Consider the following 27,250-nt stretch of genomic DNA (forward strand, 5'->3'; position numbering starts at 1 on the left):
AAAGTCCAGACTTAAAGGTGGTCAACAACTACGGAAAAGGGCGAGAGATGTGACGATCCGCACAGACAGCGAGGAAACATTGAGGGCTGACTGAAGAAAATGGAGAAGTTGTGGAAAGTTAAGGCCCTGGCGAGGACAGTGATCATCCATCCCCTAAACTGGAGTTGCTGCTCCAGCAGATCACCGAAAGCAACATGTACAATAAATCTGTTTAAGAGGAGCACGGCTCTACAAACAGCTAAGATCCCTGACCTGCCAGGCCTGTGGAAGCTGGCAGGTTGGTGCAGTGATCTTGTCACTGTCCTTAAAACAGAAAAAGGGGTCGACTCTTCAACTAAACCCTCACTACTTCAGTGGTGTGTAGGAAGGCAAGTAGCAGTCAAATTCAGCTGATCAAAAACACAATTAACTGATCATCAGCACATAAAAAGCACCGATATAAAACAGTAATCCTAACACATGGTAAGAAGCTGAGTCTTGATAGAAAAAGATCTTAGAATTATGTTACACCTTCCTTCACACATCTTAAGATTTGGTGCATCACTGACTATGTATTAAAATCACTCTATAACCCCATTTCTTGTGATAAAACAGGAACTGTTCTTTTATAGTCATGTCAACGATGCCATTTTAATTTTAGCAACAAACTTCCTCTTTTTACTTACTGCCACGACCACAACACTTAAAATAAGAACTTAAGAATGTCCAATTCTGCAAAGTACTGCAAAAGGAAAAGGTTTTATTAATTAAAAACAAACAAAAATCATATTTACTTGCATTCTTCACAGAAAACCCATTCAGATAAAGAAGCACAAATTGCAAACAATAATAAAAACAAATTGCTTCCATGTGCATTATACATGCTGTTTCTCTGTTTCAATTTCCTGGAGAAATGAAGTATGATGGAAGAGCTGTTGATGTTGTTGAAGACAACACTTTTATGGTTTTCTTTTGAACATCGATGACAGAGAAACAATAGATTTGACAAAAAGAAAAACTAGATCAGAATAGCCACTTATATTACATTTGCTCAAACACTAAACTCGTCACAAAGCCACTAAGGACAGCAATGAAAACACCTTTCTGACTGCTTCACACAATAATATCAGTCGCTTATGGAAACTAGCTGAAAAGGTGCAGAACATTGTTTGAAATAAACGTCAATAAACTTATTTAGAAACAGACAAACTGATGCAACAAAACAGAGGACTCAGGTGGAGATGATGCCGATTATACAGCATCAAGCAGTTTAAGATTCACACCAAGAACAAATATGGACGCAACTTAAAAAGTAAACTTCAAAACCAATAAAAGGACAAGCAAAGTCACTTTTGTGTTCAGTATTTGTTACCACAACACATTATGTGTTGGTGCGACTGACCAAAATGGACATTTTACATATCATATGTATTTTTTTTTCTGACAAAAATCACTGAAGAGTGGGAGGCATCGATGAGTAAAGAAACATACAAGGAGGCAAACTGTTGTGTTACAAACCGAAAACTACAAAAAATACCAATGGTTGTGGAGAAGGAAAAAAAAAAACAACAACATTTCTTCTTGATAAAAGCATCACCTGGCATTGTGGCTGACTGAAGTAAAACAAAAGCAAAATGTGTTGATTTATGTGTTGTAGGTTTCAATGAAAACCTAATGCAACCCAACAACCTAATCCATCTGTTACACTGTTGAAAAAAACCCCAACAAATTATATATTTACAAATACGCTTGCACCCACATCAAATAAAAATGCACCTAATTTATGATTCACGCTGCTCACTTTGACAAACCTTTGCAGAAGCTCGTTATCAGATATAGAAAAATAAAACGGAGAAATGCCACCCAAGATAAACAATATTGTACACATGATCTGAGGAAAAAAGGAAAATTAGAAAAAATAGATGTTTTTGTTGCAGGCTCGAAGGTTTCTTACAACAAAAACACAACAACAGCTTGTTAGCATCAAGCTGGAGGGACAAACGAAGCTGCCGAGCAAAGCTGCCAAACGGGGATTTCCTGGGTGAGCAGGAAACCCCAAACCTTCATCAGATTCCCTCCAAGTGACCATTCCACGCAAGGGCTCTTAATCCTCAAGACAAGCAGCCCTGTTTTTACTCTCCTGACACAGATCTTTCAGCTGGATCTCTGTCCCTGCTGTGCTCTCAGCTCTGTTTTAGAGGCCAAACAGTCCAAGCCTGGGCCTTTTTACAGAGGCATCGAAGCACCACTCGTACCCTTCATCACCGCCGCCTTTAATCAAACAAATGACTATAGACAGCCTCCCTCTGTTTTCATTCCATCATCTGCTTCAAATTTTAATCCTGCTTCGCAGAGTGCACGCTAAATCAGGCGCAGGTTTTTGCACACAGCAACCCAATAAATCTAATCCCTCCGTTTTACTTCCTTTCTCTTCCGACCTTTTGGAAACTTTTAAGTCTTCCTAACTCTTTAAAGGGGAAGCTCAGGGACCTTAACACATACACACACTCACACTCTCCTTATGGGGAGGAGGAACCTCATTAACACCACCCTACACTTCATTTGCTTGTATTCCTTAAGAAGTGGTTCTTTATTATCATTTCCTCTACCCAGCTTCTCCTCTTCTTCTTCCTCTGCTTTAAGTGTGTCCTCTCTCCTGAGTGACAAGCAGGCTTCAGCAGTTGGGATCCTTTTTATTCCAGGTGAGTGTGGCTCAGCCCACTTTAGCCCAGCTGAGGAAGGAAGGAATGTCTCTCACGGGCACGTTGCGGGTCAAAGCTTTGACCCGCAGGTTGCGATCGTCTGTGAGGAGCACCACCTCTCTCTGGAGCCTCACTGTCCCATCTGTTTATGAAGCGGGGAGCCAAAGAAAAGCACAAAGTTATTCAGAAGGTGTTCACATTTACTCAAGCGATGCGTTTGCAAAAGTGAGAACAACTGACGCTTTGTGTTGCATACTTTTCTGAGGCGGCATGAAGTCTTTTGCTTTGTCTTTGCAGTAGTGAAGACAGCAGGACAAGATGACATCATCATTGTTACCCTGAAGGAAAAAAAGAGACAGTCAACAAAGATTAAAGAACTTTAAAAAAAATGATGCAAATAGTGATGTTTATTAGCACTGACAGCTGCTTCTCAGTAAAAAACAAACAAAAAAACAACTCTTTGTTAAGTGACACTTTTATATAGTAAAGTTCCTACCTGTTGTCCAGAGGTGTCCTCACTGCGGAAGGCAATAGACTCGAGCTGATTTCCTCGGCTTGTCAGAGCTCTTAGGCACTGTTCCCTGGCTTCGAATCCTTTCTCTAAGAAAGTCACTGCTGACCGAGCCTTTTCCTGCACGGCTCGCATGTGGGCCACACCAGTGTTATAGGTGCTGCGACAGCCGGTGCAGCGCACAGCTGACCCCACTCCTCCACCAAAGGGGTCCTGGCCTTTAGCCAAGCCATCCAACTCTGTGATCACTGGCAGAAAAAATAAAACAAAAACTAATGAGAGAACAAGAAAATAAAGAGTAGTTCTAACAACAAAATGTCTGCTTTTTGTAAGAACTAAGTAGTTTAATCCTTTATGCAATTGTCTTTCTTTGAATAAATTTTAGTTTTTTTTCTTACCAATGAGCGGTACAACTATTATGTATGTTCCACACTGAAGGAGTTTTTTCAGGCCTTCTAAGTGATCAATGAACCCATTGGTATCTGGGACCAAAAACAGGGGCCTTACTTCCAGTTCCAGCTGCCCACCAGTTTGCAGCACGGCCTGGAACAAACACACATCAAAACTAACATGAAACTCAACGTTCCCAAAGCTCAGTTTACATATCTGAGACGTTTCCACAAAGTAAGGTGAGGAAAATTTAACACTGGTTTACAGAGTTTTTCCCAATTAAATACAACTTTTGATGCGTGTTATTTGCGTTAGCTTGATGCAAATCTAATGGCATTTAATGAATCTGCCAGTTCTACCTGTATTTTGTCCCTGCGCTTCTGCTGCTGAGCCAGTTCGTTAGCGAGTGCGTGGCGTCGTGCCTTCAGCTCTCTGATGTCATTCTCACTATCTCCCGCCTCCTCAAAATCCTCCTCTCCGTCTGATGCAGAGAGAGACGACTCTGCCTCGAGTATGACGTCATCGGCCTGCAGAACAGACACAGAACAACGACGACTTTATCCCAGCATGTTGTTTGGGGGAGGGGGTTGAAGCGGTAGTAGTGGGAGAGAAGCAGTCACCTCCTCTGAATTCTCCCTGCTCCTTGTGTCTGAGTGTTGAGGTGGAGGACAAGTTGCAACAGAGATGTATTTGCCTCCCTTGAAAGCCAGCAGAGGCTCTTCCTGTCCACACAGAGCCTCCAGAAAGTACTTCAGCACCGTCACCCTCTTACAATCTGCTGCTATCGCCTGAGGAAAGAGGATGAAGGTCATATGTACATGAGCACACATGTAGTGGAAGATTAAAATGTGCAAACCAAACACGTCCATTGTTACTGCATAATGCAAACGAAAACTGCACAATGAAACAAACGTTTCCTCTCCACTCACCATGTCAGTGTGTTTATCTGTGTAACACGGCTCCTGCGGTGCAGCTAACAGAGGTACGAAGCCAGCAAGCAGCTTGTCTTCCTTCAGCTGGAGCAACGACAGCTCCTCATCTCCCTCGCCTTCATCACTGTCAACTTTGTACAGAGGCACTTCCTCGTGGTCCACATGTGCCAGGACATTACACAAGTCAGCGAGGCACTGCCAAACATCAGGACTGCACCTTCAGAGTAAGAAAAACCACAGTTAATAGCTGTTTGCATGATGGGTTTTGCTTTGTTTACAGCAGCAAATGGTCGATAAAAAAGCTGTTTTGCACCATCTGCTCAAAAACAAACACTTCTACTTTCACTGCCTTTAAGTAGCAAAAAACAAGTATTGTAAATTAGAAGTACTCACTCTAAACTGCATGGAGGTGGGTTCCACTCGTCTGGATGTCCCAACATCCAGTCAGACCAGACTTTGATGCTCGGCAACATTTCTTTCAGGTTCAGTGGGAAGGCAGAGACTCTGACCATCCCCTCCAGCTCTTCTGTTTTACCCTCCTCATCCCCATCTGCCATGGGGACTTGCCCTAAAAAAAGAAGAAGGAGGAAAAAAAGAACTTCTTCAACTCCACCACCCAATAATTCATTGGTTGGTAAAGTAAGCGAACAGCAGCACAATGACTCACACACTCTTACACGTAAGTGTGACTTTTGTGTGGATGCTTCACATCGTGAGTCAGGAACATACAAACCTTGTACTTTTCAATTTATCTGAGACAAAAATAAGACAAAAATAATGAGTTTGATCAAATTGGTGTAGGGTTTGTTGAGAGTGTACCTGCAGGGGTGTCTTTGAGAAGCTCTGTGCAGTGCTGCACCAGCAGAGCGAACATCCCGAGGCCCAGAGCGGTGCTCTGCTCGAGTAAAACGGAGCGGACGTCCTCTTCTTCACCTGAAACACAAATGAAAACGAGTGACTTGTGTGCAAAAGTTGCAATGTGTGTTCATTTTAAATGTGTATTCACAGCCACTGAACTTCAAACTAAAACACCCTGACAAAAAAATATATATACATTTTTTAAACCAAGTTAAATTTTGCTCCTTTTTGTAACAAACAAATATATACCAATCTGCTAAATAAAAGTGTGAAAGCAGGTTGGCCAGCCATGTGTTTGTATTCTTTTGTGTGAACAAGTAAATCAGTATAACATCTGAAGATGATTCTAATTGAGTGTGTCTTTCTGTGAGTGTAGTTTTACCTCTGCCGTGGGCATTATGTATGGCAAACATGTTGATGGTGATGATCTGCAGCATGTTTGTACAGCCCAGCAGCGAAGGGCCGTGCTGGAGGAGCGTTCTGAACTCCTGTAAAACACGGCTCGCCACTGCAGGGAACGATTCCATTCTGGGTCGGTAAAAACAAACACACACACACACACACCAAGGCACACACACCAAGGCAAACACAGGAACATTTACACTCTTCATTGAAACACATTAAAGTGTACAAAAACAAAAGCTGGCAAACACGAGACATTACTCACCCCACTTTAGTGAAGAGCTTCCCGTGTGCATGCAGGAAACTCAGAATGAACCGCTTATTCAGCTATAGAGGAAAAAAAAAAAGGTCAAAGACAAAAATAAAACCATTATTAATCCTTTTAGTAATTATCTCATCCAGGTACAAAATCACCAAAACAGCACAGGACAGGAAGACGCACATCATTACTCACTGACAAAGACCAAGGAGCAGTAAAAGAGCTGACGTAAACGTTTAGAAGCTCTCAGTATTTTAATATAATTAGAAGGAAATCAACTAAAAAGGACACAAAAACGCCCAGGCTCCTATAAAAAACACAAATGTGTTTCTTAAAAAAAAATTAAGTGAAAATAAAATATTATGCACATACAAAAGGGTTTCTTCAAGTGCACACATGGAAAGAAACATGAACCATGAGAGGGTGTGTGAAAGAGAAGAAAGCGCTCTCACGTCAGCAGCGCTCAGGCTCCCCAGCTCGCCGTCCTGCTCCGAGTCCCTGCTGGACTCACTGCCCCCTCTCTGTGAGGACGACGTTGCCGTTCGTCCGCTGGGACGGATCCAAACCTCCACACGCGCTCCGTCGTCCCCTCGCCCTCTCCTCCGCACCGGCGGGCCCTGAGAGCCTCCTTCGTGCTCCTGCCTCTTTCTTCGCTCAAGCTGTTCTGCCTGTGAGAGAAAAACACGATCTGTAAGCAAGAAGCACTTCCTTCGCTGCTCGTTGTAAAGAACAGCTAAGTAAATTATATCATTTATTAAAGAAATTAATAATTTACAACTAGAAACACAAGCATAGAAGAATAGTCCTGCAATAACATAAAACTGTATTGTAAAATCTTTCCTGTTCAACTTATTACTTCTGATCGCTGATAGTTTCCAGACGAAAAAATAAAGTCAGCAAAAAGGCAGACTAAATGTGACTTTTTTTCTTGCTTTAGTTTCATAATGACACACATTTCCTGTGGCAGACTTTCAATAAGATTAAAACAATTGTTTTTGTCCGGAGTTCAGAGTTACACCTGAACTCTAGTATCCAAACATGCAGGGTCAAATTCAGACACTTTAAGCTTTTTATTTTTTACTTTTTCAGCAATTTTCCATCACTTTGTTGGAGTAATATAGAACAAGTTCTCCAACTGTGTGTTTATATTTAAGATTTCTCCTCCTCATTTCATGAAATCACATTTTTTCTCAAGGAACTAAAACGATAAATATTACAGAATGTTTACAAAAGAGTGAGAAATTAAAAGGCAAACACAACAAAGTTTCAGAATGTGCCATTTTTCTAGCATACTTTATGATAATAAAAAAATGTCTGCGCTAATATGACATAATAAACCAACTAATGACTTTAATTGTAATATTTTTATTAAATATGTCAGTATTTCATAAAGGCAATCATGTTCTTGAGTATTTTTTTAAATAACATTTATACAAATGCCAAATACTGAACAGAATCTAAGAAACCACAGGCAGAGCTTCAGAGTGGCAGGTAACATTTCTGAGTCATCTGGACTACAGGTCAAATTATTTATTTTAATCTAAAAGGTTAACTATTACATCAGAAACTAATTTAGTAAACTTGTAAGTTGGCCTTTCCAAATCTTGAAACTATCACAATAAAACTTGAGCCTTTTTAAAGGTTTCCAGCACCGGTTTGAACCCTGAACTCGTGTGAAAACAAAAATGTTGCGTTTCCTGAACCACGTTCCTACAGCTCAAGCACGGCCGTCCTATGTGATGGTTTCCTGTCAGAGCTGTGGATTTATGTCAGACATTTCCGTGGGCATCTTACCTTCCGCTTGGCTTCCTCGAACAAACTCATCAGGCTTTCCTTTGCAGTCAGAATGGGGTTGGAGGCTGCCAAGCTGCGCATATAATAATACACGGCGTCTATCTTCCGCTTCTGCAGGTGAGAGAAATTGAAGGGGAGTGAAATAAAAAAAAAAACAGAAGAACTCTCAGGTTGGGCACTGACAAATCATTACTCATAGTACTGTTGTAGTTTTCATTTGTTCCATGTCTTGATGCAAAATAATCAATCATAAAAAGGTCAAACCCATTTACTTAATAGACGTTTCACGCAGAAAACATTTTGACCTTTTAACGCTGCTAAAGTACAAATGGAATTAATGACATTATTGATGACTTAGCTCCTTTTAGCCAACAGTGAATCGTCACGCCGGGCCAATATGTAAAACAGCTGGGGAATCAACATTTACAACATATGTGCTTCTGACGGAGGCAAAACCATCACAGAAGAATCAATAAATGTCGCTGTTCCCGCTCTAATGGTGACCATCCTCATACAAATACAGAAGAATCATAAGATGTTAAAATTCATGAGCTACACTTTGGCTTATGAGCCACTTCTTTTTGTTTTCTACACTTTCTAAAACCTCAAAGCTCTACTGTTTTCAGCATTTTGGAAGACTAATATATAAATATAGTACAGGTGTAGCAGTAATAAATAGTACTTGCGATAAATTAAATGAATTTTAGAACAATCCACCAGGTATTCTTGGCATAAAAGGATTTTCCTTTACCTTGCTGTTACTCTAAGCATTAGACATTATTTAAAGTTTTCATGTAGCACAGATTTATAACTACTGATGAAAATCAAATTAGGATAACCCTGAGGTCCACCGCTTTAGGGTAGAATCCTAATTTAGCAGTCACATTCAAAACTGAAATAACCCGAAGCTCGGAGCCTCAGTTTAAAAACAAGGATAATGTCCGAACACGGTATTCACAATCACTTACTGTATAAACTGCCAACAGGGCCAGCTGGTTATACGGTCGCCCGTTTTTGGGGGCAATCTGCTTGGCTTTCAGGTACCAGCTGAGATAAAATCAAAGTATGAAGTCATGACATGTCAAAATAATAAAAAAGGGGAACAATTTTAGGTCCTGCCTTTAAGTTAAGTCCTATATAATTTACAGATAGAACGTTTTCCTTTGTCTTTAACAAACACGTCTGCAAATTCCAAGAATCCTAAAGGAACCTGCAGTAAATGTATTCATAATTAACTAGTAGAAAGTAAATGGATAAAACCTCTTCCTAAAAAGAACAACTGTCCTGACTGTTTAGTCTTGGACTTGAAAGTTACAAGATTTTAATGCTGCAGCCCAACAATTTAGTCAAAGACTTCTTTTTTAACCTACTAGCATAAAGTGAAATTTCACAACAAACAAAAAAGGCAACCCAAGATTTATGCAGGTTAAGATTAATTAGATTAAGGCTTTCATTTTTGCTTCTGATGCCACTCAGTGGTAAATTTAAATTTTAAGACAAACTATTGGAAAAAAAAATCAAAACAAACAAAGCTGAATCAGAAAGTTTGTCATGACAAACTGGACACACTGTAGCAGCTGCTAACCAAACCCAGCGACATCTAATAATGTGTGTAACTGTGTGTTCGGATTGTGACGAACCCCAACCAAACAACAGAAATGGTCTGATATTAGTTCCACACATTACAAAAACACATTTTATCAGCAATTTAAGACTAAGGATCAATGGAAACCCTCCTCACCTGCGAGCCTTGCCGTAGTTTGCAGAGTTGGTGGCTTGTTCCCGATACCGTGCGATATCTCCCTGACAAATCATACAGCGCTGTGCACTAATAAGTGCATATTTTACCTAAAAAAATCCCAAAGTCACACACACAAAATAAATGAATTGCCTTTGCACAGAAATAAAAGGTGAGATATAATATTAAACTAAATAAAAAGACATGAATTCTTACAGAACTGTCTGCACATGTATTATCTATAAGTTATTTTTTGAGGATATTACAGTATTAGAACTTCGACCACAGGTTAAGAACACACACATGTGGAGTATGAGTGGTGTTGATGTACCGTTTTGCGTAACGGGCGAGCTCTGATAGCGATTCCGTCCATGTAGTCCTCTAATGTGAACTGGTACACAGTCTGCAGCTTCTGAAGCAGCGTGTCAAAGAACAGTGCTCCCTGTAAAACACAGGCATGGGAAAAATAAAAATACATAACTTGTCATCTTAACCAAACTGATTAGCATATAAAAGACGTCCTTGTCAGTCATAGTTACTGCAATTTAATTACTATTAAAAAGTTATTAAACAAATTTAGATATAATTATGGTCTCCATATCAAGAATGTAAAAAATACTTTACATATTTACATAATGAGCAATAGAATTTTTGCGATCAATCATGAAAATATAATAAATTTTCATGTTTGTTACCTCATCCAGAAGTGTGAGCAGCATGTTCCTGATATCAGGGATGCTATCATAGGCAGGGTCTTTGAGCAGCTGCCGGAAGCGCTCTATGACCTGGTAAAACACATTCTTCCACAAGGCCTGATCCACGTTTTGGGAGTCGGAAAACTCGATGTCTGTCAGGATGATCCGCTCGTACAGTCCCAAGAGGTCCGATCTTGAAAGGAGGTTAAAAAGTACAAAAGGCGGTGCTTTTTGAATGTGGCACTTACTTTACTAAAAATTGACGAACAGAGATAAAATACAGAAAGCATTAACAAAAAGCAGCAAATGCTCACCTGAGCTGCGGCATGCGATCCAGTCCATCGGCACTCAGTTTGTCCCTGGAGAGCAGATTGCTGAGCTGAAGCTCGTGTGCGTCGGCAGCCTTCAGCAGCCTCCCTAGCTCCCCTCTGGTTTGTTGCTCTGCTTCTTCAAATGTCAGCCCGCCTCCCACACCTGACTGAGAATAACCTGCTCCCCTGTAACTCCCCCCAAACGGTCCAGGGCCTGGGTACATACCATTAGGGTGAGCCATCTGGTATGGCCCCATATTGTAAGGATAGGGGTAGCGCGGGCTGGCGGTGGGGTTGGAATTATGGGGGCTACTGTTGGGCACAGGGTAGCAGTAGGGGTTGTCGGAGTTTTGGAATTTGTAGTAAGCCATTGCAGCTGCCTGCTGGGATTGAAAGGGTTCCCCTTGTGTCACCGGAGGGCTGCCTGCTACCTCGTCATCTGTGTCCAGAAAGTGAAGCTGTCCGTACGCGGTCCCAGTCTGGAGATACACGGGCTGTTTGAGGGATGAATACTGAGACGCTTGAGTGCTAGAAAGAGCAGGTTTCTGATCTGGGTTATTAGGATCCCAAAGTCGTCTCACTCCTCCACCTCGGCCTCCCCGATTTCTGCCAGCTGCTCCTCCCCTGAATCCACCAGAAAAAAGCCTCTGTCCCACCTCAGGTGACTTGGAGATGTCCGTACAGGTTGGAAGCACCAGGATCCCACCTCTGCCCCGAGAAGCTGCGGCTTGCTTCCGATTCTGTGCGTCTCCGCTGTGTGACGAGGTACTGGACTGTTTGTCTAAAGAAACTCTTAGGATTCCCTGACCTCCACCTTTGTTACAGGTCTGTGTCCTGCCCTCCTCTTTTTGTCTCTCTGTGCTCATGTCCTCCTCCCCGCCTCTTCTTCTCCTTCTTCGCCTCTTCTCTTCTTCTCTGTCACACATCCGAGTCCTGTCTAGCGATTCCGAGGATGAGTCTTTGTTGCTCGTCCAGCTTTGCAAGTGCCTCCTTTTCTCCTCGTTGTTATCCATCCCCTCTTTCTTCTTTTGGCCTGGGTCGCGACGCGGCCATTTGGTACTCTCCATGTCCAGTTGCCGCCTTGGACCGTCCTGGCTGGTCACACTGCTAGCCGAGCTACTGCTGTAAGCTCTGTTCCGCGAGTGTCGGATGTCTGATTTGGAGTAGCGTTTCGAGGACGGTGTGGTGACTTGTACGTTCGATCTGTGTTGATCCCCCTGTCCCACGGCCTTGTCGAAATTGCTGTCCGTTTTGGGACCTTTTTCACCATCTCTGCAGCTGCTGTTGTTGTCATTTATCTTTCTGTTTTCTCTGTGATTATCTTTTCGTCTGCTTTGGTGCATTTCTTTAGTCTTCTCGTTCCTCCTCCCATCTGCATCTGGCGCTCTCTTGTCTTTGTCCTTCTCAGGTTTTCTCTGGTTGCTTTTTGCGCCCCGGCCTGCTTCATCTTCTCTCTTAGACTCAAGATTTCTCTCTTTCTCTCTCTCCGCTCCCCTCCGCCTGCGGTTTCCCCTCTCTCTCTTCTTATCCGGTTTTTCTTCATCATCCTTGGTTTCTTCAGTTTGAGCTCTGTCTTTATTTGCATGCTCCAGTTTACCTTTCTCTTTTATGGCAAGTTTTTCAACTTTGCTTGTAATTTTGTCCACTGAAGTATCAACAGGTAATGGAGTCGTTTCCACTTTTTTGTTTCCTTGTTCTCTAGTTTCCTCGTTGCGATTAGACAATTTTACAGTCTCCTGAACAGCTTTTACTTTATCTTTTCCTCCCTGCTTGGGTGGAGATTTTTTTTCATTCCCCTCCCTTTTCCCTGGACTCAGATGAGATTCTGGCTCCAAGTTTGGCTCTTGCTTCCTTGGGGGCGGCTTATCCACAACAACAAAGTCCTTTCCCGGGTTACTCCTGCGGCTCCCGGGTTGGTAAAACTCTCTGTCTGGTTTGCGGGCTTTCTTTGTAGGTTTAGGAGCTCCAGCGGTTTCTTGATGTTCTTGGTCATTTTCACCAAGCACTTTCTTATCATTTGCATTCGTTTGAGCCTGGGCATTACTGCCATCACCTCTCATTCGGTCTTCTTCCCTATTTCTGATGCCGGACCCACTCTCTGTGCACTCCTGCTTCTCCGAAACGTTTTCAGAAACTCTCTTTTTCTCACCCTGAGACGATTCATCAAACTGTTGGGATTTTGCTTTCAGGGGATCATTCGGAGCACTTTCTCCTTCCTCACTATCCCGATGACGCCGTCCGGGTCCGGCTGCTGGTTTGTAACGCTGCAGATCAGGACGTTTAGCGTCACGCTTTTTATGCTGCTTGTGAGCATGAAGTTCTTGTTGCTCCTCTGCAGAAAGTGACGATTAAGACAAAGAAGTTAGATTTCAGGCATTAAATAGCAGCATCAATTCCATTCTTACATTTTAAAGACCAAACATTTAGCTTCAAAATTGCTACTGATAGTTTAAAAGACTCTAAATGGGTTGTCTTAAGTTTCTTGAAAAGATTATTATAATTAAGCTTACTTTTACTTCACAACACTTTAGCAGGAACACTCAAAACTAAAAAACAAAAACAGATGCTCTTGTATATTTCAGCCCAAACTGCAGCTTAATAACAGTTGTTCTCATTCCACAGAACAACTTATAAAATTAATTATAATTAATACACTCCCCTCTTTTTATTGGTATGTGACTCTATAAAAAGGCCTGACAGCTTAATTTAACTCCTTTTGAGCTCTGATAACATCTGAAAATAAACTTTTATTTATCAATTTGAAATAGTTTTTATTAATTTCTGATTATTTTGTGTTATATTCGACTTTGTTTAGTGCATTGACGTGTTTTACTGCATTGTTTGATTATTTTACTGTACAACATTTCAGTACAACTTCGAAAATAAATTGACATACCTAAATTCAAATTCTTGTAAATAACATGCGATTAGTATTGGCTATAAAGGTTAACTGAACAGGTGTACATGGTTACAATCTCAAAAACAAGGTATTTTAAAAGGAATATTCTTTATTTTTTTCGTTGAGAAGGTAATTGTAACGAATTTGTAACGTTACTTAAAATTAACTAACGTTAAATGTCGGGCTTCCCGTTCAACGGTATAACTAAAAAAAGGGCACACTTTTTGACTAAAACGGAACAGAGAAAACTAAAATGAGTAATATGAGCAATGACAAACAAAGAAATTAAGTCGAGGGTAAATAAATCGCTTTTGATTTGAAGCGGGAGGGTAAAACAAACTGAAGAGCAAAACAAGCACAAAGCTCGTCGCTAACAACATTAGCCGCTTACAAACTTAGCAACTCAATCCGTGCGTCACTTTCCGTCAACTTGGATTGCTGTTTCGCTTTAATCCGGTCACTTTTCCCGCACGGACTTTTGTTTTTATTCGAAACACACGACTCGGAGCCTCTCACCTCTCACACAGTCGGTGATGTTGGCCGAATACGAAGCTTCAGCTCGCAGTTCCGCAGCTGAGATTCGCACTCTGTCCAGTTCGGTCGCCATCTTCGTCTTCTCGAAAACACAACAACTACGGTTGCCCAACTGGACCAATTTTAAAACCGAAGAATTTTTGTAGCGCAGACCTTTGGGAAATGTAGTCCAGTTTTGTTTTTGTTTTTTTTTAATCATTAAAAACGCTTTGAGCTGTACGCTACCGAACCTCTTACGGGGCATGTAGGAAAATAAATATTATCTCATGCCCTTGCAAAGTTTTTGACAGGTGTCTTGCCAAGGAAGTTATCCCTGAAATAATCTGTCCTCCACCTATCTCCTAGTTTCTGTCGGAAAAGGAGGATCAAGTTCAAACTTCCTGGAGTTAGTAGACATGATGTGAAGTATCTTTGCAGCCAAAGACTGATCTGTTTGTGCAACTTGATTTTCATTTGACAGGAGGCACATATTTAATCACATGGCCTGATAAAATCCGTTTCTTCTTGTAGTTTATGATAATAATGAAGGGACCTCTTCATGCCTGACGATCACACATGGTCTGATGTGTCTTTGTAATTGAAGATTAATGAGTTTGATTGGCTTCATTTTTTATAGACAGGTGGCACAGATATCATGTTTTATCTATTTTATCAGATTTTGTAGTTTGTTAAAATGTGTCCCCACCCCTTTAGTTTTATGTTTGGAAATAATAAACTTGTTTTTAAGTGCCCTACCAACCTAAGTGTGACTATGTACACAATCATAATAACACTTTCTTCTGTATAATATTGCAGGACATTAATGTGATATTGTGAACTAAACAAAGCAATTGTGGGTTTTGGTCAGGCTTTTTAGGTCTTTGTGTAATGTACTACATAATTGTTTCTGATACAACAAAGAAACTCTAACCTAAATGCTTTATGGGGAGAATCATTCAATTGACTCAGACTTTCAACAGATGCTTCCTACTCATTGAAAAGAAGACAGACAACTTTGATTTCACCCCCAATCTATTTAAACAATAAGCTAAAAACACACTTGTTCTTATTATTTTTCCAATTAGAGCTGAGATTTGCTTTAAAATGATTTGCACATGAACAGTTCTGTTTTTTTACATGACCTCTTTCACAGTTTGACAAATTGTGTGAACTTAAAGTTAAAAGTGTAGTTATGTAACTATTACGTAGGCCATAATCTACATATGAGACCTGAGGGAAGCAGCTTTAAATGGTCTACACATTATATAAAGAAACAGGCTGAAAGAGATCTTACTACAACATGTATGAATCCTACTGTACAGTGTCCACTAGATGTCAGGGTTGATTACATGATGCAAGTTTGATCATATTTTACCTTTGGGATTGGCTCAACAACAAACTTTCTTGTCCTATCTACTTTGAAGTGATTTAATCATTTATTAATGTGGCGCACCATGTTCTTTCTCCTATTTTCTCTGTCTTCCAGTCATCACTTGGAAGTGAACTGACTTGGAAGGGAGCTGTGTGTGTGTGTTTGTGTGCATGCATGCTCATATGAGTTGGAACACGAAGAGTTTTTTAAAACTGTGTGGCTGATGTTAAAGTAAGCAGCTTCATTTCCCTAGCAACACCCAGTTAAAGGGACAGAAGATCCCATCCTTCCTATAGTCTCTCATAAATGATTCTTCATCCAGAAGTTCTTGATATGTTACATCAGCATCATGTCGCTAAATTATTCAGCAGAAGTACTAGGATTATTTACATTATATAATGGATGGAATCCACTTGTGTTGTATACATATCTCCTAATAAAAATGTCCCTTTTGCCTATTTTGCAAACAGTAGCCAAAGCTGAAAAAGAAAATCTAATATTCATTTGCTTTTTTACCGTTTTTTTTTTACCGAATATCAAAGGGATAGTTCAGATCTTCTGAAGTGCGGTTCCGTGTCTTACCTGTTGAATGGCTCCACGAACGGCATCAATTTGGAGAAACAAAGATTTATTCTGACTGGGTTGACAAGCTAATCCAAACTGGGGCAAAGTCTAAAGTAAAATGCTGCTGACTTAAAACAACTCCAGTCTTCAAAAATTCATAGCAGTTCATGGAAATGGTATTTTATAAACTTTTACATCACTGTTAGTTTTGAATACACAGTTATTCCAGAATTGCTAGCTATTCCATGAGCTAGCTCTATTAGCAGTAAAACAGCTAGCACTATTTGGGAAGTGCTACAGAAAATGGCTGCTGTCCTTATTTGTGCAAGCCACTGAAACAGAATAGCCACAGACGGTGCTACGCTATCTTTCTAGGTGCTTCGCCTAACACTGTGTATTGTTCACATGTCGAAGTCACGCATTCTTAAAACCTTATTTTATTTTATTTTTAAATATATCATGCCTATTGTGAATACAGGGGATGAGAGTGTGCCGTAATGAGCCTCCCAACGAACCTGGTCAAGCGTTAGTGGCGACAAAATGCAGACCCATTAAAGCTACCACAACCTGATCAAATTACCAAGTGCTGTAATCACTCTAGCTAAGCCAGTACACAATCTTTAAGTAATTGAGTACTTTGCATGTCTTCTTAGTCTAACCAGAGCTCTGCTACCAGTGTCTGTAATTAATTGCATTTGCATAACTTAAACTTATACATATAATAAGCGGGACTAATGACTATTATTTAAAAAAAAAAGTGTCATATCAAATATTTGCAGTTAGGTACATGCCTACCTCCAGTATCCTGCTTTACAATAACTAAAGCACTCTAGTTAAGAGAGCGGCTACCCTGGTGTAATAATACAGTGTATCAGAATAGGCTTTCTAAAGAAAGGTTAAACATAACACCTGCAGTTCAGTTTCTGATAATTAATGGCAAAACATTGGGCTTCTTAAATTATTTTGTTTCCTCAGAAATTTATGGATTGCTGTCATGCTGACAGTTACTAAAAATTCCACGTGGCACCTACCAAGATGGTGGCACAAATTCTTGCCTCATTAGCACAGACTGCACTGTGGTTGGTCATTGCAGCGTATTTCTATTTGAATGATCATAGTATTCGATGCAAATAATTGGATAACAGAAAACTTATCAGGTTGTGTGGAAAGGAACACAAACTCATCTTCTTCCAAAACAAAAACTGATTCACAAAAACAAAATGCTGATGAGGCAGCAAAACAATAGATACAAGAAGCAGAACCTGACTGTGGCATAAAACCCAACAACAATGAGATGGAAGTGACCGAATATAAAGGCTGAGGGTGAGTGGGACATTGATTGCAGCTGGAGTGACAGGTAATGGGGAACAGGTGGAGTGGGCGTGGCCAGCTGACTGGAAAAACACCAAGGAGATAACTGAGGGAGAGTGAATGATGGCACACAGAGGGAACAGGACTATACAAGAGCAAATTAAAAAAACAAAAGGATCCCAAGAACACACAAAAGTACAAGATCATGAAAATCAAACAAAAGATCAAAAAATAACTCAAAATACCCAAATCCTGACAGGCGTAAAGGTAGCATTTGCATGACCTGTTACATTATTTTTGTGACCGGAGCTGTTTTAAAACAGAGTTATCTACAGTACAACAGATAAGACATATAACCCCATTTAAAAAAAAACTGAACTATCACTTTAAGGTTTTTTTTTTTTTTAATGTGGTGCATTTTTGCTTATTGATGCTATTTTTTTTGGTTTTTATTCTTCATATTCCAGTTGAGCATTTCATATTTAAAGTAACTACAAAACACTGAAACAAAGATTTAAATGTTCACAGTTATTATTGTTGTTGGGTGGCTGTAGCTTTAGAGGAATGGCGACTGTCAGTCAACAAAAAAGGATGTCGGTTCAAACCTGGCCTCCCTACATTTGAGGCATTGAACCCTACATTGGCCTCCATCTGCTGACCAGCGTGTGTGTCTGTGTGTGTGTGAATGAGAGCATGAAAGAGTATTTCAAATTAACACAATTATAAACGCGCTATTTGAATGCAGTCCATTTACCATTTTTTATTAATCAATAACAGCACACTAATTATGATATTCTATCAGATACTAATAACTCTCTCTTTTTTGATTACTTGAATTTTTGCGAGGCATAAAACATAAACTGTACATGTATGCGGACTTCTTTTCATTTTAATGTTCTACAACCCGTGTATTCTGATGAAGCACTGGAAAACCAGAGGTTGTAGAATGTTTCGTGTCTGCAGTGTGGAGAGATGTGAAAAAAAAAGAAAAGAAAAACGGAGGAGGAGGAGGGGGGGTTGCCGGAAGTAGTGGGCGTGTGTCTCCCAGTGTGTGTGCGTGTTTGTGTGTGTGTTTTCAGAGTTCTGATTGTCAGTGCTGCACCACAGTGCAGGTGGAGCAATGCAGGATGACAAGAGCCACCGAAGGACAGAGAGGGGGAGGCAGGGACGGGAGGGGAGGAGGGTGGGGGGGGGACAAAGGGAGAGAGGTGAGAAGACATGAGACGGGAGGAGAGGAGAGACCATGAATACAGATGAGAAACGCGGGGGAAGCAGGTAAATCTCAGACACCAGGAGGGGGTTTCACCAGTCCAATCATGTCTCCATTTCTCCTGCCCCCATCTCATTTCACTCCTTTTCTATCCTTCTCCTTTTCTCCTTTTTTTTTGTCTCTTCCATGTGGGACACTGTCAAGTGGGAAGAGATGACTTTTTAGAGATGACTGGAGCAGATCAGGAGGAGGACAGATGGGGGAATACAGTCAGTGGGAGTCGAGGATGGAGCAGAATGAAAATGCTGCGACCGGGTTACAATTAAAAGTAAATGAAAATAAAAAAGTGAGGTGAAATTGGTTTCACATCTCAAGCGGTGAGAGAAACACGAAATAACAGGCCCTGCATTGAATTGAAGACAGAGACAAAAAAAAAAAAAAGACTGAGGCCAGAGGCTTGTGTGACGCATAAATGCTGGCTCTAGATATTTGGAGTATATCCATGTCAGGAGGGTTTTAATGTGTAATTCACAAAATAAAAAGGAAGGGAGAGGGAGCGACAGGGGAGGAATGAATGAAAAGACAATATGACATGGACCACATGGGGTGATGAGTCAATAATGCAGCTGAACAGAAAATAAAGTTTCAAACAAAGATCCGAGGCAGAACTATACACAGATTGGAGCTGTGGAAGTCAGTGGCTGCATTTCATGGCCTGGTTTGATCAAAGTTTGGTCATATTTTATGTACTGAGTACATAGAACAGAACGTTATAATCTCAGATTCCTCACAGTCTGTTTCTCCGTTAGAGAAACATTTCTGTGTCACGTCAGCCTCCTGTGGTATAGTGTCCCTATCTGAGCCCAGTTACGTAAAATTAGGAAACCCAGTTATGTATACAGATTTGAAATGGTTTACGGAGTACATTTAAAATATGTCTGAATGTCAAGTTTTACCCTGAGCAGAAACCTTTTCTTTCCATCAATGAGCTTCTGTCATAATCCATGTTGGACATGTGACCAAAATTCTTGACAATGGTCAGTTTAATTTTGAACCAATCTATTAAACACAATTTACTTTTTTTATAAAACGAGTAAAAGTCAGGACTTTGAGAAGTCCAAGAAGTTTCCCTTTTTGTTCATTCCTCAACCAGCTTTGCTCTGTGACTGGGTACATCATAGTTTAAAAAACCCCCCACTAACTTTCAGCTGTTTAAGGGGTTATCCGTATAGGAATATTATTTTTTTTGTGAATACACAAAAGTTGTTTACAGTTTCAGCCTTGCATCCACACAGAAAGGGCATTTTAGATGCCCTGAAGCTGTATTCTTTTGAAATCAGGCTCCAGAGTGAAAAAATCCTTAAAAGGCCACCCTGGTGTTTTTGTGTGAACAGCAAAAAGCAACGTTTCAAAAAGGATGATGTCATAGTCCCATCTTTAATCTAACCTATGACTTCCTCTTCTTCTGTTGTGTTTACATTTCACACTCAACCCGCAGGCTTTATGCACATGCTCCTGGCCTTGTTTCCTGTTTTTGGTGTATTTTTATGGTAGCGTTACAGCACCACAAACAGGCCCGGAATAGTTTCTACAGCTGTTTTCAGTGTTTCCGTGTAGATGAAGACGTTTCTTGAAGCGGTGCCTTGTGTACAAGGCTGTTTTTAGGAACGGAAAAATCAAAAAAATTGTTTTGTAAAATCTGTATTTAATGGTGGCTTAAGTGATAGTTTGAGATTGTGCTTCTTCTTTTTATATTATTAAGTTTACAATTTGCTCAAATCTCCAAATTTTCATAGTAGTTTATGCAAATGCGATATTATAAAGCGCCTTCAAAATGTCCAAACTCTCTCTTTAATTGTTGAAACCAGGAAGCTTTAAATCTGCAGCTGAAAATAAGTAGATCCAAGAGACATTCATCATGATCTTGTTTCTTTATTCTGAAATTTGATTAAACTTGATCAGTTGATTAAAAATGGACCTGTGAAGCCATGAACTGACGTGTTATTTGGACATCAGATTTTCAGACATTAAGATTTCTGTTTGGATTTAACAAGATCATGTATGTGAGTCTCCATTACATCAGGACATGATGTGGGTTTGACACAGGACTACAGACCCATATGCCTACTAAATAATTTTGAGTAATTTGAACAACAATAATAACAAAAATAAAATAAACCCTCAATCATGTTGAACTCGAGCAAACAGACGCACTGAATCTAGGAGCGACAGCGGGTGTATACATTCACAGACGGCTCCCCACGCTTTCACACGCACACCAAACTGGCATTGCATGCTAATTACATCCAGCATATGACTTTGGCATAATGTTGTGAAGTTTTGTGTGAGTCACTGTTGGAGTTGCAGCAGATGAGGAGACGATGCCACATGGGTTTGTTGACGATCCTTTCAAGGCGCAGTTTGCACAAACTCTCTAATGAGATCACGGGTATAATCTTGTTGTGTCATTCCGGGTAAGTTAATTTTACTAAGGTGGTTTAATTAGCTCCTGTGACACATGTCAGTGAGAGAGAATAATGGTAGAGCAAACGTTTGGGTAGCCTCAGAGAGATATGATGTAAATGAGAGCAGAGAAGAAGATCAACGGAGCTCTAACAGGCAAAACATCAAAAAGGAGTCATTTGATGTTTTTTTAAGACAGAATATTAGATCATCTGTTCAGAAATGATGCAGTTGCAGTCATGATGGTCAACCCTTGAAACTGATTTATAATGACTGATTTATAGCCAACTTTGTTTTTTTCCTAACTTCAGTTGGCAGTAGCAGCCATCTTGAACTGGGTTGGCTCCAAAAGTGAATGAGTTGTAGACGTCCATCTAATGATTATTTCCTGGAGGTTTCATTGAAACCTGTCTCGTGGTTCATGAGCTATTTTGCTAACAGACAAACAGGGTTGACTGCAAATAGTTCATGCTTAATTTTAAAAACAAAGGACTTGATTAGTCTGTCAGTGCTCAGAATATGTACTGCGGATCAGTCTCAGTTACTACCACACCAGATTTTAGCTCAAAAGCTATAAAACTGACTGAATTGTAGCCATTTTTGTGTTTCTTAAGGTCAGTTGGCTATGGCAGCCATCTTTAGTTAGGTTGACTCCAATTTCTGTAAATACCATTAAAACATGTTCGCTGATTAGTGAGATATTTTAGTAACAGACAGACACACGAACACATGCACACACACACACACACGCAAAAACATTATCCTCCCTGTTTGCCTTTCGGCAGTGCTCAAAAAGTAATAACGTGAAATTCTTCCAGAAGGAAGAGTTTTTAAGTTCTGACCATGAGCCATTTTTTTTCTGCAGACCAGTTTCCCTTTATTATTAAACTCTGCTTCCACTCCATGCACCTTGAAGTGCTTCTTATTCTGCCTCCATCACACAAGAACAGAAACAGTCACACACACACACACACACACACTATGTTCAAAGTTTCTAAGTCATGGGTTTGCACCGTGTCCCTGCCTATAGGTGTGTGTGTGTGTGTGAGGGAGTGAGTGGGCGGATGTGGAGTTGCTGCTGTGTGTGATTTCACAAATCTCGTGGGCAAGAAGCAGCAGAGGGGAAGGGATGGCGAGGGCGAGAGGGGTTCCACTGAGAAACACCCACTCTTTCCAAACATTCCTTTCACTTTCACACACACACACACCAGCACACTCATTTTCTCCTTTTCCTCAACTCTTTCTTTGACAGACTCCTCATTACGGGCATGTTTTGGCAGCACACGCTCTTCCTCCTGTTCCTCCTCCTCCTCCTCCTCCTCTCTCTGTCGTTTTCCTTTGCTCCCTCTCTCCTGCCCTGCTCGGTGCGTTCGAGCCAGCTTGGAAATCAGAGAGAGGGCGAGAGAAAACACGAATGAGAGCAGAGGGTGGGGTAGAGAGAGAAGATGCTCGCTGGGATTTCAGTATGAGTCAGAATGGGAGGAGGGGAGGTGGGAAGGTAAGGTAGGCGGCTGTGAGGATAGAGAGGAGGGGGTACTGGAGGGGTGTTTTTTTTTTTGTTTTTCTCCCCCCCCTCACTTATCCGACTGCATTTTCTGTTTGGAATACAGATGAGGAGACAGGGAAGGAGCCGACAACTGGGCATGACAAACACAGAGGGGATCTGAACAGGAAGTAATCTGCATCCTGATTCATGAACATGTTCTGGGACAGAAGCAAGCTGAATGCTGAATACGGCCTGTGGGCTGACTGCTTGGTGTCAGAAATTTCACACATCATCCATCTAAAATGGTCCGGCTAAAAGAAATGTGCTTCAAAATAGCAGACATGAAAAAAACAACAAAAAAAAAAACAAACAAAAAAAATGGGAATGCCTTGGTTCACACCATTTCCCTCATTCCTGCTGTTTGCATATTTATGTTGAGAGCATCGTGAGGAAACCGGCAAAATGAAATACACACTGTAACCCACAACATGTCAAATTCTTCTTTTTGATTGCCTGGAATGGGCTTAGTTCTGACACCGAAAGCTCAGTTTTTCCAAACCTTTTCCCCCTTCTGGGACAAATTATGTAGTAAGTTTATGCTGAAACAGAAAAAAAGTTAAATTCTCAGCAGTCGTTGAAGGAATGCATATCGCCCGCAGAGTTTTAGACTCAGATCCTCGTTATGCTCAATCTCATGATGTCACGCTCAGAGCATGTGCCTTGAATGACTCCCAGCTACTACCACACCAAATCTGAGCTCAGTGTCTTGTCCGAGTTGGAGTCATCTTTTTGTTGGCAAGGCTGCTTAGCTGTAGCGGCCATCTCAATTTAAATTGGTACTGAAAGCAAAATAAAATAAAAATTCTTGCAATAAGAGGAACAACAAGTTGCTCTTTCCATATTGGGAGTGTTTTAAATCTGTATTGCACAGAAGTTTGACGTCCATATAAAGAACTGGGCATCTCCATTTTCAAATTAAGCATAATTTTTGACATCAGCACACAGACCTGACCTAAAGAGGTTTAATGTTCTTGTTTCAAACTTCACAGCATGAAGTGATCAGCTTTGTGGCTCTTCGACTGAATTTTGTGTTTTAAATATCTACTGCAGGACTCCAAGGCATCCCTGTTCTGGGCGAGGTAACTCTTTTCCTGCGGTCTTCCTTCATCAGTGTCTTTTATTGAGCTGGGGGGTGGTGCTGTTTAGAGGGGTGCCTGGCTTTCCTCCCCGGCCCTGATTGAAAATGATCTTCTTTCGTTGAAAATTTGAGTTTCGAAACTTTCTTGACCTTTAACATGCACAAAAATACAAAAAAAAAAAAAAAATAGCAAAACTCAACAGACTGCTGGGGATAGGCACCAGCTCCGCGTGACCCGGAATGGAGAAGCGGGTAAAGAAAATGGATGGATGGATGGAAACTCAACATACAGAACCGAAAAGGCTAAAAGGCCAAACATGGCATCATTAAGACGCACACAGGAAACAGGGAGAAAAAGAGGAAGGAGTGGGGTAAATAAATGACTCGTTAGATCGTGGTCAGAGAACTGAATAGTGACACGGTGAGCAAACCAACAGGTCAACATAAGCTGGTTGGACAAAGAAACTTAATTTAGTCATTTATGATCAAGGATTTTGACACCTGTTGAAGAACAGAGCAACTTAAACTTTGAATATTAGACATTTTGACAGCTGAAGAGTGATTTTAAGGCTACAAATCAACACTTAGGCCACTCTGAATAAATTGCCTTTAGAGAACTGAAAGCTTCTCCCCAGGTGGAGATTAATGAGTGTGCTCCTTGATCTTTAGTCATAGCAGAGGATGATGTAACCCGATATGTGTAAGAGGGAGAACTTTCATTCATTACTGCTAAAAAGCAAAAGCAGCCAATAATGTTTTTACCAGTGTGTGTGTGTGCACTTGTCTGTTACCCAAATATCTCATGAACCGCAAGACATTTTTTAAATGAAACTTGCAGAAAGAAATCATTGGATGTGCATCTACAACTGATTAACTTTTGGAGCCAACCCGATTCAAGGTGGCCGCCACACCCAACTGACCTTAAAAAACAGAGGGCTATAACTCATTGAAACTGACAGATGTTCACCTAAAGTTTGGTGTGGTAGTACCTGAGACTGATCCCTGACACATACTCCAAGTGCTAACATATTGTGAAAGATTTTTGGAGTCTACTTGTTTTGTCTGTTTGCAAAATATCTCATGAACCATTAAACAAATTAACTTATAACGTTCTGAAAATAATCATTGGGTGTAGATGTAAAACTGATTAACTTTTGGAGTCAATCTAATTTAACATGGCCGCCATTGCTAATGAACATTATCCAACACAGAACTAGTTATAACTCAGTCAATTTGACAGATATTCAGCTATACTTTGGTTTGGTAGTAGCTGAGTGTCATTCACGACACATACTCCAAGTGCTTTCCTTTGTGTAATATTTTTGCTTAAATCTTGAGCTTTAATTTTTACTGTCAACGCTGTTTGTCTGTTACCAAAATATCTCAGAAACCAGTGGACTAATTTGAATGAAACTTTCAGAAAAAAATCACTGGTTGTACAGCTACAACTGTTTGGCTTTTGGAGTCAATTCAATTTAACATGGCCGCCAGAGCTAATCAACATCATACAGCACAGAAATAGTTCTAACTCAGTCAATTTGACAAATATTCAGATAAAATCTGGTGTGCTTGTAGCTGATAGTCATTCACAACACATACTCTGAGCATAACATCTCACGATACCATATAACAATACACTCAAGGCTACAACTCTTACTGTCATTTCTGAACAAAAGGCGATCTCTGTCTAAACCTCCAGCAAAAAGGGGCAGTGGGTGATAGGCATTCATTTAAAGAATGCTGGGCATTTAACTTAAAAAAAAGTTTGAAATGACACAGTGAGGGGCAAAATCTGGGTTTGAGAGAGCAGTGCAACTCGTCTGATAGTTAAAAGTTAAAAACCACAGTTCTTTTTTCTCTCGGTGTTCATGTTTAATTAAACTCACGCTGCTGTTGCTCAGGACTTAACTTTAACTCGCAATGAATCATAGTTTAAAAGACTTTTTATTTTGAAATGCACAATTAGTGAAGGGGCAAAATCAGCGTCTATTAAAAAAAAAAAAAGTCCCAGGTGGAGGAGGCGCGCGGAGGCGGGTGGAGGCGGGCTGCGCGGGCGACAGGTCCTGCTCCACACCTGAACCGGAGTCAGGAGGCGGGTGTTCGGTTCCCGACCTCCTGCGTGGCTTCGCTTTAAACATTCCTCTGTTGTCCGAAGTGCGTAGAATTGAGAAGACCCGCCTACGTAAGTCTGACACGCACGCTCTTTTACGCACGAGGATCTCCCCAAAATCTCCTCTCTCCCCCCCCCACGAGCGCGTGAGTGGAATTTTAACAAAGGTGTCCGGACTTAATCACACACGACTCCTGTCAGAGCTCCTCTGAAGACAGATGGGGTCGGTGCGCGTGGTTTTGGACCCTGAATGACATATTTTAAAGCCCTGAAATTAGTTTCAAATCAATACAGATAAACAGTATGCGCGCGCCGCATCAAATATTTAGTGATTTAGCTCAGGCAGCTGCGGTGATTCATCCCCTCATCCAAACATCACGATTCACTCCTCAGCCTGGAAACCTGCTGACCAGAATTTAAAGGTGACTCGACTACAGGTGTCAGCCGCCATCTTTATCACACGCCGCAGAAGGCTGGGGCGGAGAGATAGCGTTTCGGCTCGTGTCTACGTGTTTGTCCCTTCTGTTAGCGAAATATCTCACGAACCACTGAACGGATCTTGATGAAACTCGCGGGAAGTAATCACTGGATGCGCATCTACGACTGATTCAATTTTGGAATCAGCCCGATTTAGGATGGCCGCCGCAGCAAAGCTATCTTACATCACACAAAAAATAGCTATAACTCAGTCAGTTTTGGAGATATTGAGATAGAATTTGGTGTGGTGGTAGCTGGGATTCATCCCCAACACATACTTTGAGCACAACATATTGCGCGATGTCATTGCTTAAAACCTTGGCATAAACTGCTGGAGTCGGTGCTGTTTGTCTGTTAGCAAAATGTCTCTCGAACCACTAAACAGGAAGTATTTACTGGATTGAATAACTTTTAGAGTCGACCAAATTAAAGATGGCCGCCACAGCTGATCGACCTCAGCTAACACAAAACTGCCATACCCAAGTCAGTTTGTTTAGATATTACTCTAAAATCTGTTATGGTAGTAGCTGAGAGTCATACACAACACACACTCCAAGCGCTAACAGATCACGCCAGATATTGTATAAGAGTGTAAAACTCTGAGCTGAAAGGAGGCGGTCGATACGCATTCCTTCAAGAATTGGTTGGGTTTTATTTATTTTTTTCCAAACTGATCGGCCAAAGCTTTTATTTGTCGCTCTAATAAAAGTACAACAAACTGAATAAGAAAGAATACACCCTTTGACACAGGGAGAAACGTGACGCCTTAAGAAGAGTTGAACAGTTTGTGAACATCCAAGGATCAGATTATTAAACTGATCTGAATCCAGAACCTGATTCATTCAGGATCTGTGCTCAGTATTTTTAGTAAGGATCCGATTATTTTTACACGAGTTTTCTTTGGCTCAGCTCTTTGACCCAATCTTGGAGCGATATACTATTTTCACTCTCTCCTCTTCTTTTTTTGAAGTCCCGCTCAGTGATTCAGACTACAGCTACTCTTCTCCTTTCTTATTTTTCTTTCTTCCTTCCTTCCTCTTTTATATAAATAGCCGCACTCCGTCCAGTGACGTGGGATACGCACGTACATGTGTAGGTGAATCTTTGAATGAGCCTCCCTCCCTCCCGACCCGTCT

General features: G+C 40.9%; 1 protein-coding gene across 1 annotated transcript; it reads right to left on the reverse strand.

The window, feature by feature from the left end:
• Positions 1-719: 719 nt before the first annotated feature.
• On the reverse strand, positions 720-14,089 carry smg6 (SMG6 nonsense mediated mRNA decay factor). Its single transcript, XM_017437292.3, has 19 exons — positions 13,987-14,089; positions 10,575-12,903; positions 10,261-10,453; positions 9,897-10,007; positions 9,569-9,675; positions 8,796-8,874; positions 7,828-7,938; positions 6,486-6,701; positions 6,040-6,101; positions 5,755-5,900; positions 5,334-5,447; positions 4,908-5,082; positions 4,512-4,731; positions 4,203-4,370; positions 3,942-4,109; positions 3,591-3,735; positions 3,178-3,440; positions 2,938-3,019; positions 720-2,823 (listed from the first exon to the last, which is right to left on the reverse strand). Exons 1-19 carry the CDS (start codon positions 14,075-14,077, stop codon positions 2,693-2,695), a joined length of 4,911 nt encoding a protein of 1,636 aa, XP_017292781.1. The 5' UTR covers positions 14,078-14,089; the 3' UTR covers positions 720-2,692.
• Positions 14,090-27,250: the final 13,161 nt, after the last annotated feature.

Source organism: Kryptolebias marmoratus, linkage group LG13, assembly GCF_001649575.2.
Source record: "Kryptolebias marmoratus isolate JLee-2015 linkage group LG13, ASM164957v2, whole genome shotgun sequence".
In the NCBI taxonomy this organism is placed as follows: domain Eukaryota; kingdom Metazoa; phylum Chordata; class Actinopteri; order Cyprinodontiformes; family Rivulidae; genus Kryptolebias; species Kryptolebias marmoratus.

Coding starts and splice junctions, on each gene's coding strand:
- smg6 (XM_017437292.3), bottom strand. CDS start 14,077: ATGGCGACCGAACTGGACAGAGTGCGAATCTCAGCTGCGGAACTGCGA. Junction 6,702..7,827: donor TCGAGGAAGCCAAGCGGAAG/GTAAGATGCCCA, acceptor TTTCTCTCACAG/GCAGAACAGCTTGAGCGAAG. Junction 2,824..2,937: donor CTTCATGCCGCCTCAGAAAA/GTATGCAACACA, acceptor CTTCATAAACAG/ATGGGACAGTGAGGCTCCAG.